The sequence below is a fragment of the Dama dama genome, chromosome 24 (assembly GCF_033118175.1).
Source record: "Dama dama isolate Ldn47 chromosome 24, ASM3311817v1, whole genome shotgun sequence".
In the NCBI taxonomy this organism is placed as follows: Eukaryota; Metazoa; Chordata; class Mammalia; order Artiodactyla; family Cervidae; genus Dama; species Dama dama.
The window spans coordinates 50475048-50498505 of record NC_083704.1 but is presented as its reverse complement, the minus strand read 5'-3'; the positions used below and the strand labels follow the sequence as shown (position 1 = coordinate 50498505).

The window sequence follows — 23458 nt, the reverse complement described above, 5'->3', positions numbered from 1 at the left end:
ACTGGCAGCACTTGGGGATAATGGGTTGTGTGCTGGATGGATTGCTGTCACAGACTCATTTTGTAAAAGCCACATGGCTTTTCTAGACCTCTAAAACTAGGTGGTTGAACTGAATGGCTTCTTTTATTCTTCTTCCTCTTAATTAGTACAGTTGTTTTATTCAAATGAAATCATAGCAGCCATCATATGAAAATAAGAGCAGCCTTGATTAATTTGAGGTCAGGGGCTCTGGTTCACAGAATTCGGAGGTTCCACAAAGCAGAGTTCATGATCCACTGGTATGTAGATAGTTGATAATACATTGCCTTAGTGAATCAGGTCTCTTTGACTATGACAGAAATCCAGCTCAGTCTGACTTGTGTGATTAAGGAGGATCTATTGGATCATAAAACTGAAGTGTCATAGTGTGGATCTCTTCAGGCGTGGCTGGATCCACGTGCCCAAGTGCAGTCAGGAGTCTGCCTCTCGCCATCTCTTGGCTCTGCTTTCCTCTGTGCAGCTTTATTCTCAGGTGAGACTCTCCTCTCCTTGTGGTTTGATGACTGTCACCAACAGGCTCCAGGTTTATATTTTGCCAGTGGAGCCCCTTTCCCTCAGAAGAAAAAAATAATCTCTTTTTAGCCTATGATTCCAGCTGAGACCCTAGTGCTGACTCTCATGGCTTCAGCCATGTGTTATCTCTTTCTGAGCCAATCACAGTAGTCAACAGGTTGGCGCATTCTGATTCACCAGGCATGAGTCACATGTCTCCCTTGGATTTAGAGGATGAGAGGAGTCAGCCCCAGTCTTGCCACAAGACCTGAGTGTAGGGGATGGGTTTTGTCTCACAGGAAAATGCAGTGCTATTACCAGAAGAAGGGACAAATTTTGTTCAGACAAAAAGGTGATCTGTCCATCTTCCTTCCAGATCTTACAGCCTATGAATCTAAGCAAATCCAGCTACATTTCTTCTGCGTCTGCAAAGACAGTGTTCAGGTCTGATGGTAAGACATATACCTTTGCAGAGGATAAACTGGTATTGTATAAAGGGAAAACAAGAGAACAGAAAATAGAAAATGCCTACCCATCTCAACCATCCTGAGTTAGTCATCTTTCTAGGAAGGAAATGATTCAATTACTTTTTGTTCTGTTATCATAAATACTTGTCGGTTCACCCCCTGATATCCCGTCTGCACCAAGGGGGGAGCCAAGACTCTAATAGGTTTTAGTCCTTTACTTCCTGTGCTCTTTGCAGCTGTTTGGCTAGATTTTTTTTAAACTCACGTTTCAACCAACTCTTGTATAAACGCCCAGAATTCATGGCTGATTGAGCTGCTTGAGCTTTGTAAGTGTAGACCTTGGGTATATATCTTTGCTAAAGGTTTACATAATGAGATAGTTTTGGCTCTGTAACCCATGCATATCAACCCTGACCTCAAGTGTCTTCCTGAGAGAAGAGAGTTATGGGGGCAGATCTTCATTTTGGTGATGAAGGGGCCAAGGCCTCATACAGCCCTGAGCTAGAGCCCTGGTGAATGAAGTGGTGTCATCCTCGGGACTTGGTCTAGGTCAGGGTGTGCAGTGACTTGCAGAGAAAGTAGGTTTATACCCCTGCTTTGCCACTGCCACCCACGCTCATCTGTTCAAGTCACTCTCATGAGGTCATTTTCTCCTTTTAAAGCAAGGATCATGATATTTACCATCTGTTACTATTGTTGCTTACTGAACATCCCCAAATATAGTGGTGTGGAACAATAATTTTCATATGCTCCAAATGCTCTGTCGAGAGTCTGGACAGGGATTATCAAAGATGGCTTACTTACCCTTTACTTCAGGACATCTGGTATCCTAACTGTAAAGACTTAAATGCAAGCGACTCAATGCTTTATCTCTCCAGTGCTCTACCTTGCAAATGCCAGCCACCTCAGCCTCTATAAGCTTTGATTCTTTCCCCCTCAACTTCTGATTTCTAATTGTCATTATCTTCCCTGTTCTGGAGTCTTGCCAATGACTCCAGGTAGTGTTTTAGAGTGATCACGAGTCTCACCTTACTGTTTTGCTTTCTTTGAAGAAACGAAGTCAGTGCTGATTATTGACCAATATCAAAGGACATTTGTTTCTTTTTTGTACTATATCCAGTTATCTTGTTGTTTGTGATAGGAGGGTTGAAGCAGTATAAGTTATCTGTTTCAACCATGGTAGAAAAATAGAAATAAGAGATGACATGAATATTAGTTTGTTTTACCATTAAGATTATTTAATTAAATTGTTCTAGTTATTTATTTATTCATATTCAAGACTAAAAGCATGTTGCTTTTAGATTAATTTTACCAAAGAATAATGCTTATCTTGTAAACATTTAAAGACAATGACAGTTTATTGGATACATTGAAAGACAATGGCAATTTATTGGCTATGACATTGAGGTAATTTTTATTTAAATATGATACTATACTAAGTCAATGTAATTGTGAGATAGCCCTTTCTTATGCTTCTCTTGATTTCTTTATCGTGTTACCTAACTTGTGTATTCAGTGTGAATGGCAAAATTTTATAGGTCAGTTTTTGGCATTTGGATTCCTCTGGTTCTTAAAGATGAACTTCAGAAGCATATTAGCCTCTTTGAGATTTGAACTAAAGTGGCAGTGATAGGACCTGACTTTCTTAACTAAGACAAAAGATGTCCTGTAAAATAAAAGGGACAATAAAGGTGCTAGGAAATGAATTCAATAAGTTACTCTGTTTTATGATTTAATTATAAATCAATCAAGACCATAAGAAAAGCTTTACTGGAAATACACACAGACTTCAGTATTATAGGAACATGTGTTTGGAAAAATGTACTTAAAGATTGCCAAACGCCAGATTTGGGGGGTGGGGAGCAAGTGTATTTTGAGAGATTAGCAGTCCCAGTATATTAACAGATCTTCTTTTCTAAACATGCAAAAAAGAATCCTGAAGTAGTATGGTGATCAATATGTCAGCAGGCTTGATTGGTGGACAAAGCTCTCTTCTACCCTATTGGCAAGCAGACCACTTCATTTTTATGTTTACTTTATGTTATCTTAATTATGCACTGATGGATTATTCTAAGTTTTTTTTTTAAAAGACTAATTGGATTATTTGACTTATTAACCCATTTAGATTTAAAACAAAAAACAACCGAGTTTAGAGTCAGTCTCAGTTTTCCTGTCTTTAGAATGTAGATGATTGTATTTGGCCTCTATAGTGGTCTTGAGAATTTTTCCTGAGGATATGTTCAGAGCACTTAGCCCCAGTTTGGCATAAACGCTCAGCATATACCTGCTCTCACTGTTAGTGAAGAGGATCCGATCTTGACTTGAGAAGTGCTTATGTACAAAAAGAGAACCAATATTATTCAAACTGTGGTCTTGGCCGTTCTTTCTATGTGCAGGTAAACATAAAAATATGTACTGATGGTGAAAAAAATATATAAGTAAAGAAAATTTTCATAGAAATAAACTTCTCATAGACTAGAATCACAGAGCTGGGGGTTTCCTGAAGAATCCCCTAACTGACAGTGTCATCACAGTTTCAGCTGTCACCCACAGCTCATACCTTTACCCTTTACTGTATCCACTTCTATAAGATACAGGCTTGATGGATGAAAGAACTGTATTATCTCTTGCTTTTACTTGGCAGCTTGTTAAGTTTTTCATAGGTGACAGGAAGTGGAAAAGACCAAGTTGAACCTTTGAGATAGGGGTGGTGGTGGTGGCGGTTTAGTTACTAAGGCGTGTCTGGCTTTTGTGACCCCATGGACTGTAGCCTGCCAGGCTCCTCTGTCCATGGGTTTCTCCAGGCAAGAATACTGGAGTGGGTTGCCATTTCCTTCTCCAGGGGATCTTCCCTACCCAGGAATCGAACCCGGGTCTCCTGCATTGCAGGCAGATTCTTTACTGACTGAGATATGAGGGAAGCCCTTGAGATGGGGATAGAGAGAGAAATAAAGATAGAAATAAATCTATCCATGACATGTATAACTTAACAGATTGGCCACTAAAAAGTATGTCATTGATATGGTCTCTCCTTTGTGAGGATGCAGAACACTTGTTTACCTTTATTTCTGGCAGAACATTTGTCTCCCCCTTTTTTTTATGTCAAATACTGTCTATATATACTCTTTCCAGTGCAGACATGGAGGGTAACTGGAGATAATTCATTTTGCAATTAATAAAGGATGTGTGTTGAGGGGAGGTTGTCTTTCTTGGGGGCCCCATATTTCTAGTTAAGTTGCTACACAGATTTGTGGTCCAGCGGTTTGGCAGATCCTTGCAAGTTCTCTTGAAGACATCTGTTGAGTGAAGTAATGGTTTCATTGCAGACTCTTGAGTTTTCATTAATTTTCCTCTGAGGGTTTTGTTTTGTTTGTCTCCTTCTGTGGAGACATCTATTTTGGAGGATTTCAAGTTTTTTGGCTCACCATCTCCTCTGGTAAGGCCTCTCTTGAAGGGCCATTCTGGTCATTGATGACCGTTCTGGTTCTCTGAGTCTATGACCTGCCAAACGGCTCTCTACTTTTAGACATCACGGCCCATGTCTCTTCCCAGGTGGCTGCAGATCCAGGTGGTGGGAGGCTGAAGCAAAGTATTAGGACTTTCCTCTGTTGAGCCTGTTGGTACTTCTCTTTCTGCATCCCTTTCCTCCCCCGTCCTTCTCAGTACAGTGTCTCCTTATATGGCCCTGAGTTGGCTCCAAGTTCATAGTCTCAGAGGAATTACATGACATGCATAAATTATGAAACATTTTGGCAAATTAAGTTTTAATTAAAACCAGCAGCTTAGAATATCCAACTGGAAGCAGTCACAATGTTGAAAAGTGACACTGGTAGGGTGGGAGTTCAGGAGAAGGTCTGAGTGGGTTTGCATCCTGTTCAGATATTTCCAAAATGAATCCTGCAGAAAAGAGCTTCCTTCCCTATCAGATCCTCCTTAATCTACACTGATCCCTGGCCTGCCATGTGGAACAATGTGGTTTCCAAGCAGGAAATATATCCACATCATGGTGGTGGTTTTTTATCTGTACTTTGCCAGATTTCCTTTTGATTCTACCAACCCTGTATTCTCACAGGGAACCAGCAGGGCCTTGGACTTCCCCACATTGCCAGATAATTTTTTCAGCAAAATGACCAACCATAATAATGCTGAAGAATGACAATTTTAATTGGGAATGTATTTTTCCAGTACAATGCAGGTTCAAGGCTGATGAGAAATGACTTCTTATTGTGAGAATTTTCAGAACTTGGTAACAAGCAAAAATGTCTGGGGCTTTCCCCCAGCTGATAGTCCTCAGCTATAAGTAATGTGAGAATTGTTCTGGTCTACCCATTAATAATCCACATTTTCCATGTCCCCAAAAATATCTGCCATCAAGTGACTAATTTATGCAGGCTTGCTTTTCATCTAATCAGGACTCCACTGCTGCAAAAAAAGACACTGGATTTTTTCATTCAAAATTCGGTTTGAAAAACCTGACCCTCAGTTATCAGTCTTCATCTTTTCTACGAAATAACCTGAGTATGCTGGTGTACAGTGCTCAAGACAGTGTTCTCAGGAGACCTGAAACACAGTGAGCTCTTGACCCTCTAGGCATTTTAAAGTTTAATATTTTCCCTGCCTTAAGCTCTTTTGGAACATGGAAAAGACTCATCCATATAATCTGTATTTTTAACTTGCTGGGAGATTTTTAAAGATGACAATACTTAGAATGTTGGTTTGGAATGTTGAAACTGACATCGGAAAGAGAGAATCCTGGTTAGAGGATACGCAAATCAGGAATACTCAGTGCCCTTTGATCAATAATTAAACTTCTTAAAAAGTAGATAGTATATGTAGGATGTTTATTACAGAGTCATCCATTTAGTGACAAGGTGATAGATGGCTAATGATAAGGAGTTTGATAAGTAATATTTTTATATTCAAATAATTGAATAATTAACATTAGCTGAAATCAACAGTGGATGTTAGTACCATCATTGGTTTTAGATGTTTTCTTTTGCTTGTCTTTGATATCTAATTTCTTGGTCTCCAAAATCACTGAGGACAGTGACTGCAGCCATGGAATTAAAAGACCCCCACTCCTTGGAAGGAAAACTATGACAAACCTAGACAACACTTTAAAATCAGAGACATCACTTTGTTGACAGAGGTGGTTTTTCCAGTAGTCATGTACGAATGTGAGAGTTGGACCATAAAGAAGGCTGAGTGCTTGGAGAATTGATGCTTTTGAACTATGGTGCTGGAGAAGACTCTTGAGAATCTCTTGGACTGCATGGAGATCAAACCAGTCAATCCTAAAGGAAATTAACCCCAACTATTCATTGGAAGGACTGATGCTGAAGCTGAAGCTCCAAAACTTTGGCCACCTGATGTGAAAAGCTGACTCATCGGAAAAGACCCTGATGCTGGGAAGGATTGAAGGCAAAAGAAGAGGGGGGTGACAAAGAATGAGGTGGTTAGATAGCATCACCTATTCAGTGGACATAAATTTGACCAACCTCTGGGAGATAGCAAAGGGCAGGGATGCCTAGAGAGCTGCAGTCCATGGGGTCACAAAGAGTTGGACGTGATGTAGCAACTGAACAATAAGAAACATGCATTTCTTGTGTGATTTTTTTAAGAGACATTTTAAATAACACCTTTATTGCAAAGAAGGGTCTTTCTGTCTTTATTTTTCTTGATTTTAAATATGCTATTGGGCCGAGAAATTAATATTCCATCTGTATCCCAAACTAGATGTTGAGAAATCACTATTAAATTATATATAGTCAGGCAAGATATTACCTAAACTAATAAAAGTAAGACAATTTGGAATGCATGCATACCATTCTCTTCATGATCTTTCCAACAAGGTTTGAAAAACTTACAGGATATGATAGGAAAATTGCATTGGGTACTTAAATTATTTTGAAGTAGAAAAGTCACTTTTGTTTATCTTCTTTTATTGATCCTGTTTTTCTTCTTGTCTTCCACCCTGCAGGGTTACCTATCTCTACCTCTGCTCCTTTTCTTTCCTCCTCATCCTCCTTCACCACTGCTATGACAAGGTACTAAATAAAGCCGTTGGACTAGGGATTATAGAGGGAGCAACCAGGTTGCTAGGAGCTAGGGAAAGAATATGGAGCAACGGGAACAAATTGACACTCAGGAGAAAGCCTGGGGAGGAGGAGATTTTAAGAAGGAGAATGACTCTGAGAGACACCCTTTGTCTTCTGACTTATGCAATATTCTCAGAAAGGCCAAGATAGCTTCTAGTCTTTGGAAAAATATGATGCCCTGTGTGTTTGTAATACACATACCCTTGGAAATCTTTTGAGGAAATTATTGCTGAGTATTTTTCAAGCTAAGCAAATGGTAGGGAAATATTTTGATAAATCTCTTGATTTGTGTGAGTAAAATGTAGTTGTGAGTAGCCATGGTTTGTATCTAGAGATGGCTAACTGCAAGTATCTATGGGAATAATGAGAACAACTCAGTTCCCTCAGGATGTCCCCATGGCTCATACTGAGCTGGAAGCCTCTAGAAGCTAAATCTCATGGATGGACGTGGGTTCCCATGACGCCACTGGTGCTGAGTTCTGCTGGTCTCACTGCCCTGTCTCCACGGTGCTGGCTTCACTCTCAGGCTACGTTTGATGGTCTGTCCCCAGCAGCACATCCTCTCAGACTTCAGTGGAGAGAGGAAAGGGAGGAGGAGAGAAAGATGGAGGTGGTGTAATATTTGGTTACTTCTAGAAAAGTCCTAATTAGACCAGGCGAGGTCACATGTCCACGCTGAGCTAGTTGTTGGGGCCAGTGATGAATTAATCGACTGAGATCTGGGCACTGCCCACATCATGGGACTTGGAGTAGAACCTTACCCTACTACTAGGGGCACTACTAGGAAAGAAGGAAGTTAATGGTGAAAGCAAAGGGACGCACATCCACCATAAGAGTCACACACTGCCTTCAGTTCAGTTCCGTTCAGTCGCTCAGTCATGTCCGACTCTTTGTGACCCCATGAGTCGCAGCACACCAGGCTTCCCTGTCCATCACCAACTCCTGGAGTCTACCCAAACCCATGTCCATCGAGTCGGTGATGCCATCCAGCCATTTCATCCTCTGTCGTCCCCTTCTCCTCCTGGCCCCAATCCTTCCCAGCATTAGGGTCTTTTCCAATGAGTCAACACACTGCCTAATGAACCTTTATTCAGGCCTTAGCACTTCTTCATGTAACCCACTATGACGAGGTGATGGACAATTGAGAAGATTTGTGATCTCCAGTCTGTGGGTTTATCTATGGGCCATGAGGTCCTTGCTTATTAGTACCTCTCACACACCATCAGGTTGGGGAAGTCCTGAAAATTCTAGGGGTTACAAGGTCATGGGGGCTTCCCAGGTGACACTAGTGGTAAAGAACCCCTTTGTCAGTGCAGGAGATGTAAGATGTAACAGATGTGGGTTTGATCCCTGGGTCAGGAAGATCCTCTGGAGGAGGGATGGCAACCAATTCTAGTATTCTTGCCTGGAGAATTCCATGGACAGAGGAGCCACTGCGGGCTGTAGTCCCTAGAGTCTCAAAAAATCAGACATGAGTAAAGTCTCTTATTACACATAGACATAAGCGACTTAGTACACGTGTAACATACTATGATTTCTCTGTTGAGAAATCCAGAGCTCAGAGATGATACATTGTTGCCTAAATTATTATGGATCATAAGAGATAAAAGTAGGATTGGAAACTCTAAGGCCCTCCTTCCTTCCTTTCTCTTTCCTTGTTCCTTCCCTATCTTCCTCCAAAAAATACTTCTTCCTGAATTCTTACTAAGGGCCAGGTATGGTACAGGTCTAGTTCCTGGTGATAAAACGATGAATAAATTTTTAATTTATGAGCCCCCTAGATGGATCTTGGGTTCTTATGTAGAGAAGTAAAATAATAATAATAATAATAAAGAAGATTATAGAATGCAATAAACCTTAAAACTGGAATAAATAAGATCATTTCATAGAAAGACTACACAACTTCCCTGTGGCTCAGACGGTAAAGAGTCTGCCTGCAATGTGGGAGACCCAGGTTCGATCCCTGGGTCAGGAAGATCCACTGGAAAAGGAAATGGCAACCCACTCCAGTATTCCTGCCTGAAAAATCCCATGGACAGAGGAGCCTGGCGGCCTACAGTCCATGGGGTTGCAAAGAGTCAGACACGACTGAGCAACTTCACTTTCACTTTTTCATTTATAGAAAGACTTGGGGTTGAGAAAGGAACTGCTGTCAGAGGAGGTGCCTTCAGAGCTGATATCTAACAGATGTGTAAAAAATAGTGGGTGTCGGGAAACTGAATGGTGGGAGAGCCTCAGCCAATCAGAAGAAATAGCCTGTTGAAGGCTTTGTGGTGAGTGAGGCTTAGACAGCAGGGCCAGCAAAGCACTGGGTAATACTTTTAGATTGTTCTAGGTGCAGTGTAGAGGAAGGATGAGGGGAAGGAGTATAACTGAGATGGATGAGCAACAATCGTGGCTTAGCATGGGGTGGCAGACATGGATGGAAGTGGACGGAACCTCCACCACTGTATCCTAACCCATCAGAGACCTGCTTCTCATGTAGGGTTAGGAGTTTGAACCAGTGAACAGAACTTCCTCTGATATGTAGAGGAGTAGGAGTCTTTACCAACATTGCTTAATGAAGAAGAATGGAGGATTATAAATGTAAACATCATGCACAGAGTGGGGGAGGGGGAAGTCAGCGAACACAGAGAACCTTTGCAGCAAACAAGGATTTGTCACTCATTCATAACGGCCCAGGCAAAGGGCCAGTTTCACAAATGAAATAAACATATGTAGACCAGGCTTTTTTCGTTTTCTCTCATACAGTTGGCAGGAAAATATTTTATGTCCCATTTGGTCTTTACATATTTCATAGTAAATGTGTTGTTTTGATCAATTGATCTTTAATTGAGCTTTATTTTTGAAAAAAGAGTCCACTCAACTCCAGAAGTCCGTTCAGCTGGAGTGATGAATGTCCCCTCACTTGCCGCTGTGGCTCTTAAGTGGGATTCTGAGATGTAAGCGAAGTAAATGAGAAAAGTTAAAACAAAAACATCCCCTTCCCCTCAGTGCAGGAACTTTCTTTTGAAATCCCTTTCCTTACCATTAGGGACTCAAAGCCCACTCAGATCTTTCCACTTCCGGTAGGGCTCCTTACAACTGTTTTCCCTGGCTCACCTTAGCACACAGGTCTCTAAAATTGCCCCACAATTCGGTCCCTGCACTCACTTCCTGGGTAATCTCATCTTCAAGCTCCCTATCCTACACCTCTGCTTGCAAGTCCAGGAGACATCCTCAAGTTGTCAGTTTTAGATAAAACGGAACTTTTTTTTTTCTTCCTCAAATATGCTTCTCGAACAGTTTTCATCTTCTCATTAAGGCTCCGTTTTTTTAATTTACCTGGCCCAAAGGTCTTAGATGCAACCTTGATGTCTCTCCTTCTCTCATATTATCAGCCAGTCCATTATCTCATGTCTCAAATAGATCTAGAATCTGACCACTGCCTGCTACCTCCACTACCAGCACTAACTCTTTCTATTCAGATTATTCAATAGTCTTCTCACTGGGCTCCCCACTCAAACACTATCTTTGCTGCTCTCTGGCTATGTGACCTTGTAGTTTCATGGAAAATTGGGATGATAATAGAACTTACCTAATAAAGTTTCCATGAGTTTTCAGTAAAGAGTCAGACACACCTGAGCATGCACACAAGCAAACACAAAGCACTTAGAATGATGGATGGTATGTCATAGCTATTATGACCGCCATTACCGCTGTTGTCAACACTGCAGCATGTGGTTTCCATCCAAGGAAACCTGATGGCCCAGAATGACTGGTAAAGCGCCAGCAATGACATCTACCTTCCTCGCAGCAGGATGGAAGGAGTCCTTTTAAGGGTACTGTCTGAAAAAGCCACATCCATGGATATCTCACTGACCACAACTGAATCCCACCAAGTTCTAACAGAGTCATTTAGTTGAGCCTGGCTAACAGTTGGGTTGCCATTACCAGAAAAGGGCAGTGTGGCAGTTACTGCAGCTAGCAGTAACTGTGCTATGAATAGGCAGTATGTGGTATGCTGATGACATTTGCTATGAGAGGTCAGACGGGGTCTTCTTTGAGACAGTGACAACCAGGTGTTTGCTGGACAAGGAGGGAAGGTAGGAGGGAGCATTCTGAAATGAGGGAAGGACAAGTATGTCTGTGATAGGAGAAGGCATGGAAATATTTGTGCTGCACCATACATCATGGGCTTCTGAGGTGGCATTTGTGGTAAAGAACCTGCCTGCCAATGCAGGAGGCATGAGATGCAGGTTCGATCCTTGGGTCGGGAAGATCCCCTGGAGGAGGGCATGGCAACCCACGCCAGTATTCCTGCCTGGAGAGTCCCATGGACAGAGGATCCTGGCAGGCTACAGTCCATAGGGTTGCAAAGAGTTGGATATGACTGAAGTGACTTAGCCGGCACACATACATCATACACCACGTGCTGCGAAGCATGGTAGGCTAGATTCTCCGTCCAGACTCTTCTGTAAGGAGTGGTGCCAGAATTTCTCATTCCCACTTCCTCATATGGGGGACTCCCAGGTGGAATGGCCTGAGAGGCCCCCCAAATCTTGGGTTGGTGCTAACACCTTTGGTCTGCATGAGAAGCAAAACTTTGAGCCTGACAGAGCAGAAGTGAGGGCTGCAGAGAGATATGATTCTGAGTTGACTTTCAGCTCCAGCATTTCCTGACTGGGTGACGTTGGCAAAGTTCTTAGCCATACTAAGTATTCTCTATTTCCTCATCTATGAGACTGATACTAATATATAACCCAGAGGTCCGCTGTGGGGACCAGAGCTGCTCAAGATGGTAAAGTCCTTAGCCAAGTACTGCTGCATCGAGAGTGGACACTCAAGACAGGCTGCTTCTGTTACTCTCTATCTCTGTCACTCTCTTGAATGACACATTCTCAGTCTTTCCAGGTTTGAATGTGAAGTGTCCCACGAATGCATTTTACATCCCAAGAATTTTCCCTGGGAATGTGCAAGCCTACCATATACTACAACTTCTTTCTTTCTTTATGCTTCCTTTAAAAAAGTGACTAGAGGATGTGAATAGGTGGTTATAAAGTCATACTGTTAGGGGGCATTTGGTCTGAAGGAATCTGAAGCTGCTTGTGCAGATCCTGATGTATTAATAATAAGTGAAGAAACAGACATAGGGAGGTGGAGCCTGGTTGACAATGCCTGACAAAGTGACTTTGGAGAAGATGAGGTCTTGAGAAAGAGAAGTTGCCTTGCCTCAGGCTGAGTGACGATGGGAAATTCCCGGGCTAGTTTTTTGCACATCCATGGGTCAGTGAGACAATGTGCACATCTGCAGACATCTGTACCAAGGGTACGGGGATTATCCTTTGGCAGAAATATTCCTTTTTCTCTTGTTAGCCATTATCTTGGATTATCAACATGGTGTATGTGTTTGTGAAGGTGTAGACTGCAGTCAGTTAACCCAGTTGTCGTTCCTTGGCATTCATCCTGGGCATACCCTAGTAATAAGGTACTTTCTTTAACCAGGTGGGCACCAGTCACAGTCACAGGTAGAGAAATGCATAGAGACTACCACACAGAGCAGGTCCCCTCATGTCCTTATGGAGCTTGTGAACTGGCAGAGGAGAGACATTAAACTAACTTACATAGATAGCACAGATATTCTCTGAACTACAAAGGAAAAGTACAGTGAGACCTTCAGAGACCATTGTGTCCAGGAGTATCCTTCGCTGTTCCTTATTTTCTGAGCCCATTACAGATATTGCTAATTGGTTGTAAGATTCTTCCCAAAAAATATAACTTCAAAATCTTTCTCAACATGGCCCTATGGAAATACATTACCAATCTGTCAGACTTGACTCTTGAAGCTAATCTTTTTTGCCATCTAAGAAGTGGCCCATTCCCCAGCCCTCGCTGGATCATCCTTTTATACAGATAAGCGCTCTGACCAAAGGCTAAAATGCACGTGCCTCAAGACTTCAGCTAGAGGCCAGGCTGAGTCTAGTGTCCCACTGGTGTGGCTCCCAGGTCAGAGCGCTGCACGCTGTGAACGTTGCGTGAACCATGTGTCATCAAGAGCATGTACTCCCAATCGGTAGCATCTGCAGCTGCCAGTGAGCCCATCTCAATTTGCTGTGTTCTATTCTGAGGCTTCTTTTCCAAGGTCCAACCTGTGTGTGGCATTGCAGGCTATAATTTATGTTATTTAAAAGCTCTGGTAGGAAAGTTGCTCTTTGTTCTCATGAATTATTTCTTAAGGAAAATATATGTTTTGCGGAGAACTTGAGGGCAGCCTTAAACTGAGGACATCACCACAAAAACTTGGTCTCTCATTTTCCTGCCCAGGATTTCTTCTCTTGTGCTTTAAACGGGTGACTCAAAATGAAGCGTTTCCTGCTCCACCAAGATAAACCTGAGAGAGAGAAAAAGGGCAGCTCTCATTTTTAAGAGACCTGTCAAGTCCCACGGTTTGTGCAGGCCTTGACTTTGGAATTTAATTCATCAAACAGTTATAATTCTCATCACTGTCCAATGCATTTCATATCATCTGTGATTCAACACAGATTCTTTCCTAAGGAAGCATACATCTGTCATTCTATTAATGTTTGCATTTCCAAAGTTTCTTTTATGTTGTGAAAAGATATTTAATATTTAAGACTCTTATTTAAGTGACTCTTCATTTTAGGCTCAATTTCTCACCTCTTGATACATTTCTGCACTCTTAAGAAGTGCTGGAGAAACATGTGAGCTTCCTTTTTAATAGTAGCAGCTATAAGTAGGAGGAAGGAATCAAGAAATCATGCTTGTATTTCTGTCTTCTTAAATTGAGAGACCTTGCAGCATAAAAGTGCTTGGAAATTGATTGTTGGGAGGTTGGAGGTCTGCCTTTTGTGGACATTCTCTGGACCATTCTGGAGCAGTCTCTGAGATACAAGACACCTTGTTGGTTTGAGTTTATCCCTTCGCTCTCTTATTGGGCTCCATCCACAGGGCAGGGCCTTATGATGGGTTCAAGAAAGCCCCAGTCTTAGTGTCTATGAGGAGAGCATATTCTTCACAGGGAGAAAAGAACGGGAAAGGCAGGAGGTTCAGACCATAGGATGCCTGGTTTAATTATCTTTCATACTCTGGCAGTTCCAGTGTTACAAACCCTAGAGACACCGAGAGTTTGTTGTCATAATTCCCAAGTGTTTGTGGCCGTTTTTAACTTGTGAGTTGAATTGAATTTGTACATTCTAAAGTCAAATGGACAGGGAAGCCTGGCGTGCTGCAGTACTTGGGGTTGCAAAGAGTCAGACACTACTGAGCAACCGAACTGACTGAAAGTCAGATAATCCTGCCCTCGAATTTATTTTCTATGGAACATCATATAATTACATAATGTCTAAATGGTCATTGTATTTCTCATCTGTAAAATGAGGATAATAAAGAGAACCTGGTATTGGGTTATTGTGATTTAGGGGGGTGATGCAAATAAAGGCCTTAACACTGTGCCGGCTGACAAGTTCACACTTGATAAATGTTAGTCTCTATGAAAAGACTTGAAAATGATGTAATTCTTGCATTTGGTATTTAATATATGGATAATGTTAATTCCATTCCAGATTAGAAAATTGCTTTTTGAAACACTGCACGCTGTAATGGCAATTACAAACACCATGACACTAAACCACAGCTTAATAGTCTCACTGTAGAAAAATAGATAAATATGTTTCATAAATATTCAATCTTTTCCCACATACCTATAATCTCAGTCCCTTCCCTGTGCCATTGGCTTAGCTATTATGTCTTATTTTATTTATTGACTGACTGCCTTTTCATTGTTCTTAGAGTATCAGCCTTACTTCATATGCATGAATTCTTGCACATGCTTCCTTAACCAGCAATAAAGGGAACAGTTACTGTGCTACAAAGCAAGAAAAACTGACTTCAAATTAAATGACATTCCTCAAATGGTCTTGCCTCTATGTACAGCAGAACTTCTCAACTTTGGCACAGTGGACGTATGGGCAGTGTAATTCTACCACGACATATGTTAGCGGGGGCTGTTCCGTGCATTCTAGGAATATGCAGAATCCCTGGTCTCTACCCACCAGAGGCCAGTAGCTCTTACTCCCTCCCCCGCCCCAAGTTTTGACAGCCCCACATGTCTCCGGACAGTCCTCAGCAGTGGGGAACTGTTGGCATACAGGAAGAAGGAGCTGCTTTCTGTTCCTGTGGAAACACTTTCATAGTGCTTTCGATCACCGGACGGAAGAACCTCAGGTCCAGCTTTGCAGAAGGCCACCAAAAACTACTCAATACACTCACTATCAAAGTTACAGATCGTCTGTTGACCCTATGAATTAAGGTTGCAGGTGAAATAAACAGCACCATAACTTTATATGGGGAAATGACTTGGCTTTGGTTGTTATTTTCCTGTTTTTCTCCCCATTTTCGTCTTTCCGTTAGCCAATGACAGTCACATGAAGTTTTACAGTTAATCTTCACTTCTTATATAATGATTTTTCTTTTCCTTTTTTCTCCTTATTTTTCAGCTCCCTCAGGCACAAAAGGTAAAACTCTTTTCCATCACATTCCAGTCATTCCCAGAACTCACCGAATCATGCATGCCTCCATGGTCTTGTGCGTTCGGCATTGTTCATGACCAGTGAAATGGTTTTCCTCTTAGGACTTCAGGAGCCTGAAGTTGGACAGGATCAGAAAGACCCACAGACTTGACTGTCCACTAGCCCTTTGTCAACTGAATCCCACCAGAGAGCCCTTTGGTGGCCAGTGGTTTGGGGATGAATCTATGCTCAACCATTTTGCCAAGAATTCTCAAATAATAGGTGGAGAGTAAGTTTGTCACATTCCTTCCAACATAACATTCCAGATCGTCCCTGGGATACTTTCCTAGGGAGATAATGTAAATAATTAGTATGGCCCAGTAATCATTTTAGTTTCTGAGCTCTTAAGCCAAATCCCTCAAACTCCCCTTAAGTTTCATTAATTGAAAAATCAACAGCTACCTTGCTTGTCTCAATACCCATACCACCCAGAGAGCATTAGAGCAGAGTTCTTGCCAACAGTCAGACCCTTTCACTGGTCCTCATTATCTGTCTGAGATGATGTGGTGCTGCCATGTAGAATGTTTGCTATCCAGAAAGATTCCATGTGGTTGTAGTGCTGGCTTTGTTGTATCATCCATGGCTTGTCACTGCATCCTAAGGGCAGTTGTGGCAGAGGACATGTCACATGATGCTTGGTGTACTGTTCCTGTGTATTTCACAAATGCAAGCAAGATTTTCAGACAACACAGCAATTTCTGGGACTCTGATGTGAGTTGGTTTCAAGAGTTGAGGTAGGGCACCACCGTGAAACTTAATCTGATCCTCCTAAGCTCTCCAGTTTGGAGCAGAGATGATTTGGTTTTGTCTCACTAAGATAGCACAACTGCTTTACAAAAGACAGTCTGTTCAGACCATATGGACAACCAGAGGCCTAGAAATCATTACACAGTTACTCAAATACATTTGAGATATTTAAACAAGGCAAGACATGCTAGTGTGTGACTTGGCTTGTGGTGATGTTTGATTACACTTCAGTACCATCACAAAAGGACTGAACACTTCATTAAAAGTTAAAGTATTTGTGTAGAGCAAGAGCTTCCAGGGTAAATATATGGTCAGAATTCCACATTATCTGGAAGTCTTGGCATCTTTGATAGGTTATGCTTGCTTAATTGCCCACATTAGAAATTTCTTTGCAAAGAGAGTTAAACTCAGTATCCAAAAATGGACTGGCCTCAACTTACTGGTATTTATTCATCAAATTTCCACTGATCCATAAACAAAAGCATTCTGTTGTAAAAGATTCCTCATGAATTTGAAGTGCCATCAGCCATGGAATTTTAAAACCAAGTTCAAAACAAACCAACATAGAATATGGAAATAACAAATGTTGCTGGACCATATGAGTTCTCAATAACACTTAGCTCATCACTCTTTTCTTCTATCATCATATCTTGACTCACATCACATGCCCTGCAAAGTGAAGCACATTATTATTTACGGTCATAGAAAGTTCAAAAGTGAGGAAGATGCTTCAGTGACTCTGTTCCAAAGATGTTATACTGCCCAACAGACTTGTTCTGCAGCCCTGGATGACAAAGAATAACCCTGCCTTCCCTTTCTCACTGTGGCTACAAACTGTCTTCTTTCAGTTAAGATAGAGGAAAGGTATTTATTTTAAACAAAAAATTAGAGGAGTCTTGTGTGAAATGATTTCAGAACTCTTTGGATAATTTCTGGGTGGTTCAGCTCTTTGGAGGAGTTTGACTATAATCCTTGGGGTTCTAGGCTGGAAGATGAGGTGGGTTGAGGAGAGGCACACTGCAGATTGAAAGCATTCCCCTTCAGGACCACTAGTCTCAATAGACTATGTATGAGCATCCCTGCCCCTCATGTTCCTTCCCTTCCCCTCCCCAGTGTTACCAAAGGCTTTTGGTAGAAAGTTCTTAGAAGCATCAGTTCCCCTCAAGTAATTGTCTTGCTAATGAATTGTCAAGATATGACAAAAGAGCCCAGAAAGAATGTGATGCTTCTCTTGTTTCATTAAAACTGTGTATCACCTGCCTGAACTGCCTAGATGAAGTCAGAAAGAAAGGGAGACTGAATTTGAAACCCCAACAAAGCAAAGGCTTTCAGAAACAATTGTTTTGAGAGATTTCTTCCCGAAGACTTTGACATTACCCATAGATTTCACTCATCCATGTACATGATTATAATTAGTCCCTTCCAAACCCAAGAGTTTGTTGTTCTGGGGGTAAAAGGGAGGTATCTCCAGCTGCTGTGTCTTTGGCCGGCTTTTCACATGAGGTCACGAGTGCATACGTTGAACCATATGGTGTCTACATTTGTACTGTGTTTTTGTTGGAATCTCTCTTTGAATCATCTGCAACTGTTTTCTCTATAAATATTTTAAATAGTTATGTCTCTGTAAACATGCTTATTTTAATCTCTTGGCTGATCTACAACTAAAAATGTCCCATTTGGATATCCCTCTTATGTGTAGCAGTAATTAATGATTGTTGTCTATAAATTATCATTTTTGTGATTCTAATAATTTGAGAGTTTTCCAAATATTCTATCCCTTTTGGCTATTTTCTAGAACAATGGTTTGCAAAAAAAAAAAAAAAGTTTTATTTTTCCTGTGATTCTTAAACACCTCTGAGATAATTTCTAGATTCTATAAATTTTAACCCTTAATACAAAGTAGGAGTGATATTATACTAACTGGTCATACACTTGATCAATAAATATTTTCACCAAATACCTAGGCAGTGTCCTGAAGTCTTGGTTGAAAAACCTGTAGCAATACAGACCTAAAGCCTTTAGGCCAATACAAATCTGTTCTTTTTAGTGAAAACTGAACCACTTTCTCCTTTGGATTAATTGTTCTTGAGTTCAACAATGAAGAAAGGTCCATATTTTGTAGAACAGTACAACAGTTTGCATCTTTTCCCTTATATTGATTCTTGACATCTACGAAAATGTCTGGGAGATTCCATTTTATAATAATAACAGAATTGCCCAGAGTTGTTTGCAAATGTATATTTAGTGGTCACAAAAATAATCCAGTTTTCAAACTGCATATTCCTCTAAGTAGGTTCTGTCTATAGGAACTAGACATCAGTTGTTCACTGTGTGATTAACTTAATCTCTATAACATGGAACCTTGAACACTTAAAAGAAAATAAATACTTTTCGGGCATTTCAAAATTGGCTGTTTATGTGATTAACTTTTCAATTCAGGTGCACCTTTCCCCTTCATTTTGTGTTGTCTTTACACAAATTTGGAGTTTCTCGAAGACAGTGTCTTGAAGGTCTTGAAGGTACTCTGTGTCTTGCCTGGCATCATATTAGTTAATATAGGCTTGAAAATTCAGAGCAGGCATAAGCATTTTTCTCAAAACCATAGTTAAAGAAAACCACATCTCTAATCCTGTTTGGAACAGCAATTGATGGAGTCAGAGCTATACAGTATGGCAAAACGATCCCTGTTTAATAGCCAGACCATGTGTTTTGTTTCCTGTTAGGAATAGCTTAACTTGCCTTCTTGAACAAACACAGCAGGGTTTGAGATCTGTTGTTCTATGCCTGCTGTGATATTCTGTGCTGCTTAACTTGTATGAGGACTCAGGAGTGCATAAATTAGCTTCTTAAATGAGGGTCGATTTTCGGTTTTTCTTTCAGGATGGGACTGTTTTATTAATCTCTCCCCCTAAGTGTAAATGGGATCCTGAATCCATTTGCATTTTCCTTATATCCTTGTTTATATTATATTTAGGAGGAATAAATGAAAGCAATCATTTAACTAAAGACTCCTTTCCTTCCTTCCTTTCTTTTGTGTTGTTCTTTAGGTGTAAAGTCATGCGAGTAGAATTTGGCCAGCTCTTATCTCAGTGTAATCAGATTTCAGCAATTGTGGAGCATCATTTATCATTCCTTGTCTCATTTAACTTCTGGGCTTTGAAATGTTGACTTGTCATTGAAAATGGAAAATTGAAAGTTTGCAAAGCTGCTGTTTTCAGAGAACCATAGGGCTAGTGATTTCAGTGTTTCAGTACAGCTCTGTAAGCGGCTAAACGGGTACAAAAGAAGTGCAGGATGGAGAGGTGATGACTCCGTACCTTTGGGTCCGGTTTATGACTCATTTGCTTTTACCTTGACTGGCTTTCTGTGTAAGCTATTATGTTTTGTTTTGATAATTCTGTTTTCTTCCTCATCATTTACTCTTATAAGAACACATGCAGGCATCTTTTATATGCATTCTCAAGCTGGGGCTGTTAAAATTGACTAAACTCAAGAGTCGGAAAGATGGTAGCAGTACAATGAGCTATGACTTAAATTAGTAGATTAATTTTGTGAATAAGGCAAGGGAAGTAAAAACTGGAGCAAGTCCAATCACTGTAGCTCCCCCCATGGTCAGTGTGATGGATTCTGTGGAAATCTCAGTTACAATGTATTGTTCCACCATAATGATGATCACAGAACTAAACATTTTATTCTTCGTGGCAGTTCTGTACGTGTGTAACTATGGCATTCCAGAGAATGCCCTGTTGCTGTGAAAGGAGGTAAACTTTGCAAGGTTCACAGCCATGTGAGTATGTTTCCAGGTGAGAACACTGGAGTGGGTTACCATTTCCTCCTCCAGGGGATCTTACCCACCCAGGGATCAAACACAAGTCTCCTGTGTCTCCTGCTTTGGAGGTGGATTCTTTAACTGAGCCACCCGGGAAGCCCTTGTGTGAATCATGGCCAGTCCCTTCCCATTGGCCCTGTTAAACTGTGTGTTTGAGACCATAAAGAAATGAACGCAAAACCGTCAGATTAAAAGTGCATGGCTTCCTGACGGCGGGATGACCCTCAGAAGAGTGCACTGGGGCTCTGGCTGAAGCCCCACATGGGCTAATGGGGGACCAGAGAGCTCCATTTTGGGAGCAGGATGCTATTTGCATTTCTTATTTAGAGGAAATGATTTGTGACTTGTTAAATTTAAACAACCTGATAATGTATCTTTTTTTGTGTATCTGGGAAAAAATGTTCAAGTTGTACCCATTTCATATATATTTGAACTTTTGTAGCATTTATGTACTGTTTTAGGATAAGGAGAAGAACGAAGTGACAACAGAGAAGTACATGAGCATCACCTACCAGGGCCCACACATGATGAATGCTGAACTCAGTGAAATGCTACTGATCATGCTAGTCCATACCTTGTTCAGTAGAGGCACATTGGATACAAATAAAGCAGAAATGGTTTTGAAACACTAGCATAATTTATGTTAAAAAAAAAAGACTAGATATTATAAAGTAAAAAACTGAGAATTGATTTAAAAATCCCATATATATATCAGTGCTTTCTAGTCCCAGACTTACTTTTTAGTGTCTTAGAAATTTAAAGTCTTCTTTCAAAAAATCCCCCTTTAGTTAAGATGTGAATGTCTTCTATTATTTATTTAAATCAAACACAACTATAAAATATGATTCTCTTGAGGTGTTGAAACAATGCAAACTCTACTCACAGCATTGCTAAAATGAAACTGCCTTTTCTTTTGAAAGTCAAAAAACACCTGAATAAAAACAGTGGGATTTTAAAGCTTATTTTAAACTGTTTCTACATCCCCACCCCCACCCACCCCCCCCCCCCGCCCCCGCAAAGAAATTTATATACCTTTCTTCCTTCCATACAGAAGGGAAGGCAGAGGATTGAGAAAATTACTTTTATAAAGCCCAATGAATGGCAATATTGTGCCATTAATATCAGCATAACCCATATTAATTCTAGGACAGTCTTAAAGAGGATATTCCTGGACACTGGTTGTTCTGATTTCCTTGCTTCTAGATGCAATTCTATAGGTCATTCTTACTGATCCTCAGTTGATATTGAACTCAAAACTGGACTGACATTTTGAGGTTACCCCTGTATTTATTGATAGACTTAGGAGCCGCTATCCATCACGATATATGAGGTGTATTTCCTGAAAAATCAGTAAATAAATCTACACTGTATTGGTCAAGACCCTGGAGAACTGTATTGTTTAAAGGACAGCTGTATGGAGTAGCTTAATGTAGTAAAGAATTAAGCAAACTAGAATGTGTGAACTTGAGCCAGAAATACCTTTTTTTTTTTTTTTTCTGATTGTGTTACTATGTTTCCATTATCTCAGAGGGGCTAGGAAGAGAGAGAGAACACTCAATGAACAGCATTTCAACACAGGACTTAACAAAATCAGTATAATTCAGTGATTAATTTGAAAGCTCAATCTATGTCAAAATATAAATCCAAGTCAAATCTATATTAAATCAGTGGTGAATCACCATGAGTGATTTTAATCTGACTCTGTAGTTCTTCACTTTAGGGGATTTCCTGAGTGGCAGGTGTAGTAGGTCATTCTCATGAGTTACTCTAGAGAAAACATATACTTGCACTGTATACTCATAGGCATAGCCTTTATTTTCGCCACTTTTTTTGGCATAATTTTTGATACAAACAATTCTAATTTGCACCAACATAATTTGTCTATTTTTATTGTTTCTGCATATTAAAGTTGGGAAACTGGTTTGCCTTTTCAGTTTTTTGTATTAAAATCACATATTTGTTGATCTGATCATAGTTTAGCCACCTGATCCTTTTTCCTGTCACATTATTCACAGGTCACACCCCCCCAGTTAATGGGTATATATCCACTACAAACACCAACACAGCCCAGTTCCGTGAGAACTGGAGGGATCGCTCTGTGCATGCCTCCACACATCTCATGCCAAAGGATTCAACTGAAATGACCCTCTGGGGTAAACTGGAGCAATTGTGCAATCATGTACAGCAAAACTACTGAGAAGTCCAAAAGCAGAAAGTTAGATGTTTATCCCTTCAAATTAGCTGGAAGGATTTTGGAAAACCCATCCTAGTTTCATGAGGTAGAAAAATGTCAGGCAAAGGACTAATGCCATGGTATGGACTTTCTTTTTCCAGAAATGACTAATGGAACTGAACCACTCGCTGAATCATGAGCCCTATGTGCTTGGATTGGACCCATCCATGTTTTCCCAGGCCTGGGACACATTAGATGATTTGGCTGGGTGCTTCTGAAGCATCTCCCCTTTCGTTCTGACCTCCTTCCTCTCTAACAATTTCCTTCCCATTGTGCATCATTCCCTACCTTCTTTAATATTTGCAGTGACAACTACCACCACCTTGAACTACTTTCTTAAGCATGTTATCTATATTGTGGGATAAAGGAGAAATTTTTTAAAATATTTTGTATATGTAATTTGAATGCAGAGATAGATGAAGTTCAAGTTTGGGAGAGCAATGGATGGACTTCAGAGAAGCTTAAGGACTTCTCTCCCTAACCTAGCATGGTTGTTAGGAGATTAGTTGCACTTATTGGATGTCTCAGGCACTGTATTAGGTGCTTTACGTCCATAATTCTATTTAATCCTCCCCCAAACTCTGGAGTTACTCCTTTTAGGGATGAGTTTTTGTTGCCCCTTTTGCCACACTCCAAGATCCTTAAGGCAAAACATATCATTTGTCTTCGTACCCTGAAAGCAGGAGCCTGAGGGCAGAGTGATTTCCCCAGGGTCTGTAGTGTCAAGTATGCCAAGGCATGAACCTGTACCCTGCTGCCTTTTGTGACCTAGAGCAGGGTACCTTCCCCTTTATCTTTAATTGATTCAACTGTAAGATGGCTGTCGACACTTCACCAGGGTTACACTTAGTGCTATATAGATGTTAAATGTTTAAAGCAGTGTTCAGTAACAGCAAGACAAGTTTGGAAATAGAACATGACTGGGTGGATAGGTGGATGGATAGCTAGAAGGAAGGATGAATACATACAAAATGACTCAACACATT

At 40.8% G+C, this 23458-nt stretch overlaps 1 protein-coding gene across 1 annotated transcript in view; it reads left to right on the top strand.

The window, feature by feature from the left end:
- Window positions 1-23458, top strand: part of CACNA2D3 (calcium voltage-gated channel auxiliary subunit alpha2delta 3) — an 839655-nt gene that overhangs the window by 602135 nt on the left and 214062 nt on the right. Inside the window, exon 14 of the mRNA XM_061129193.1 lies at window positions 15592-15609. Coding sequence (XP_060985176.1) covers window positions 15592-15609 — 18 coding nt within the window. The remainder of the gene's footprint in view (window positions 1-15591; window positions 15610-23458) is intronic.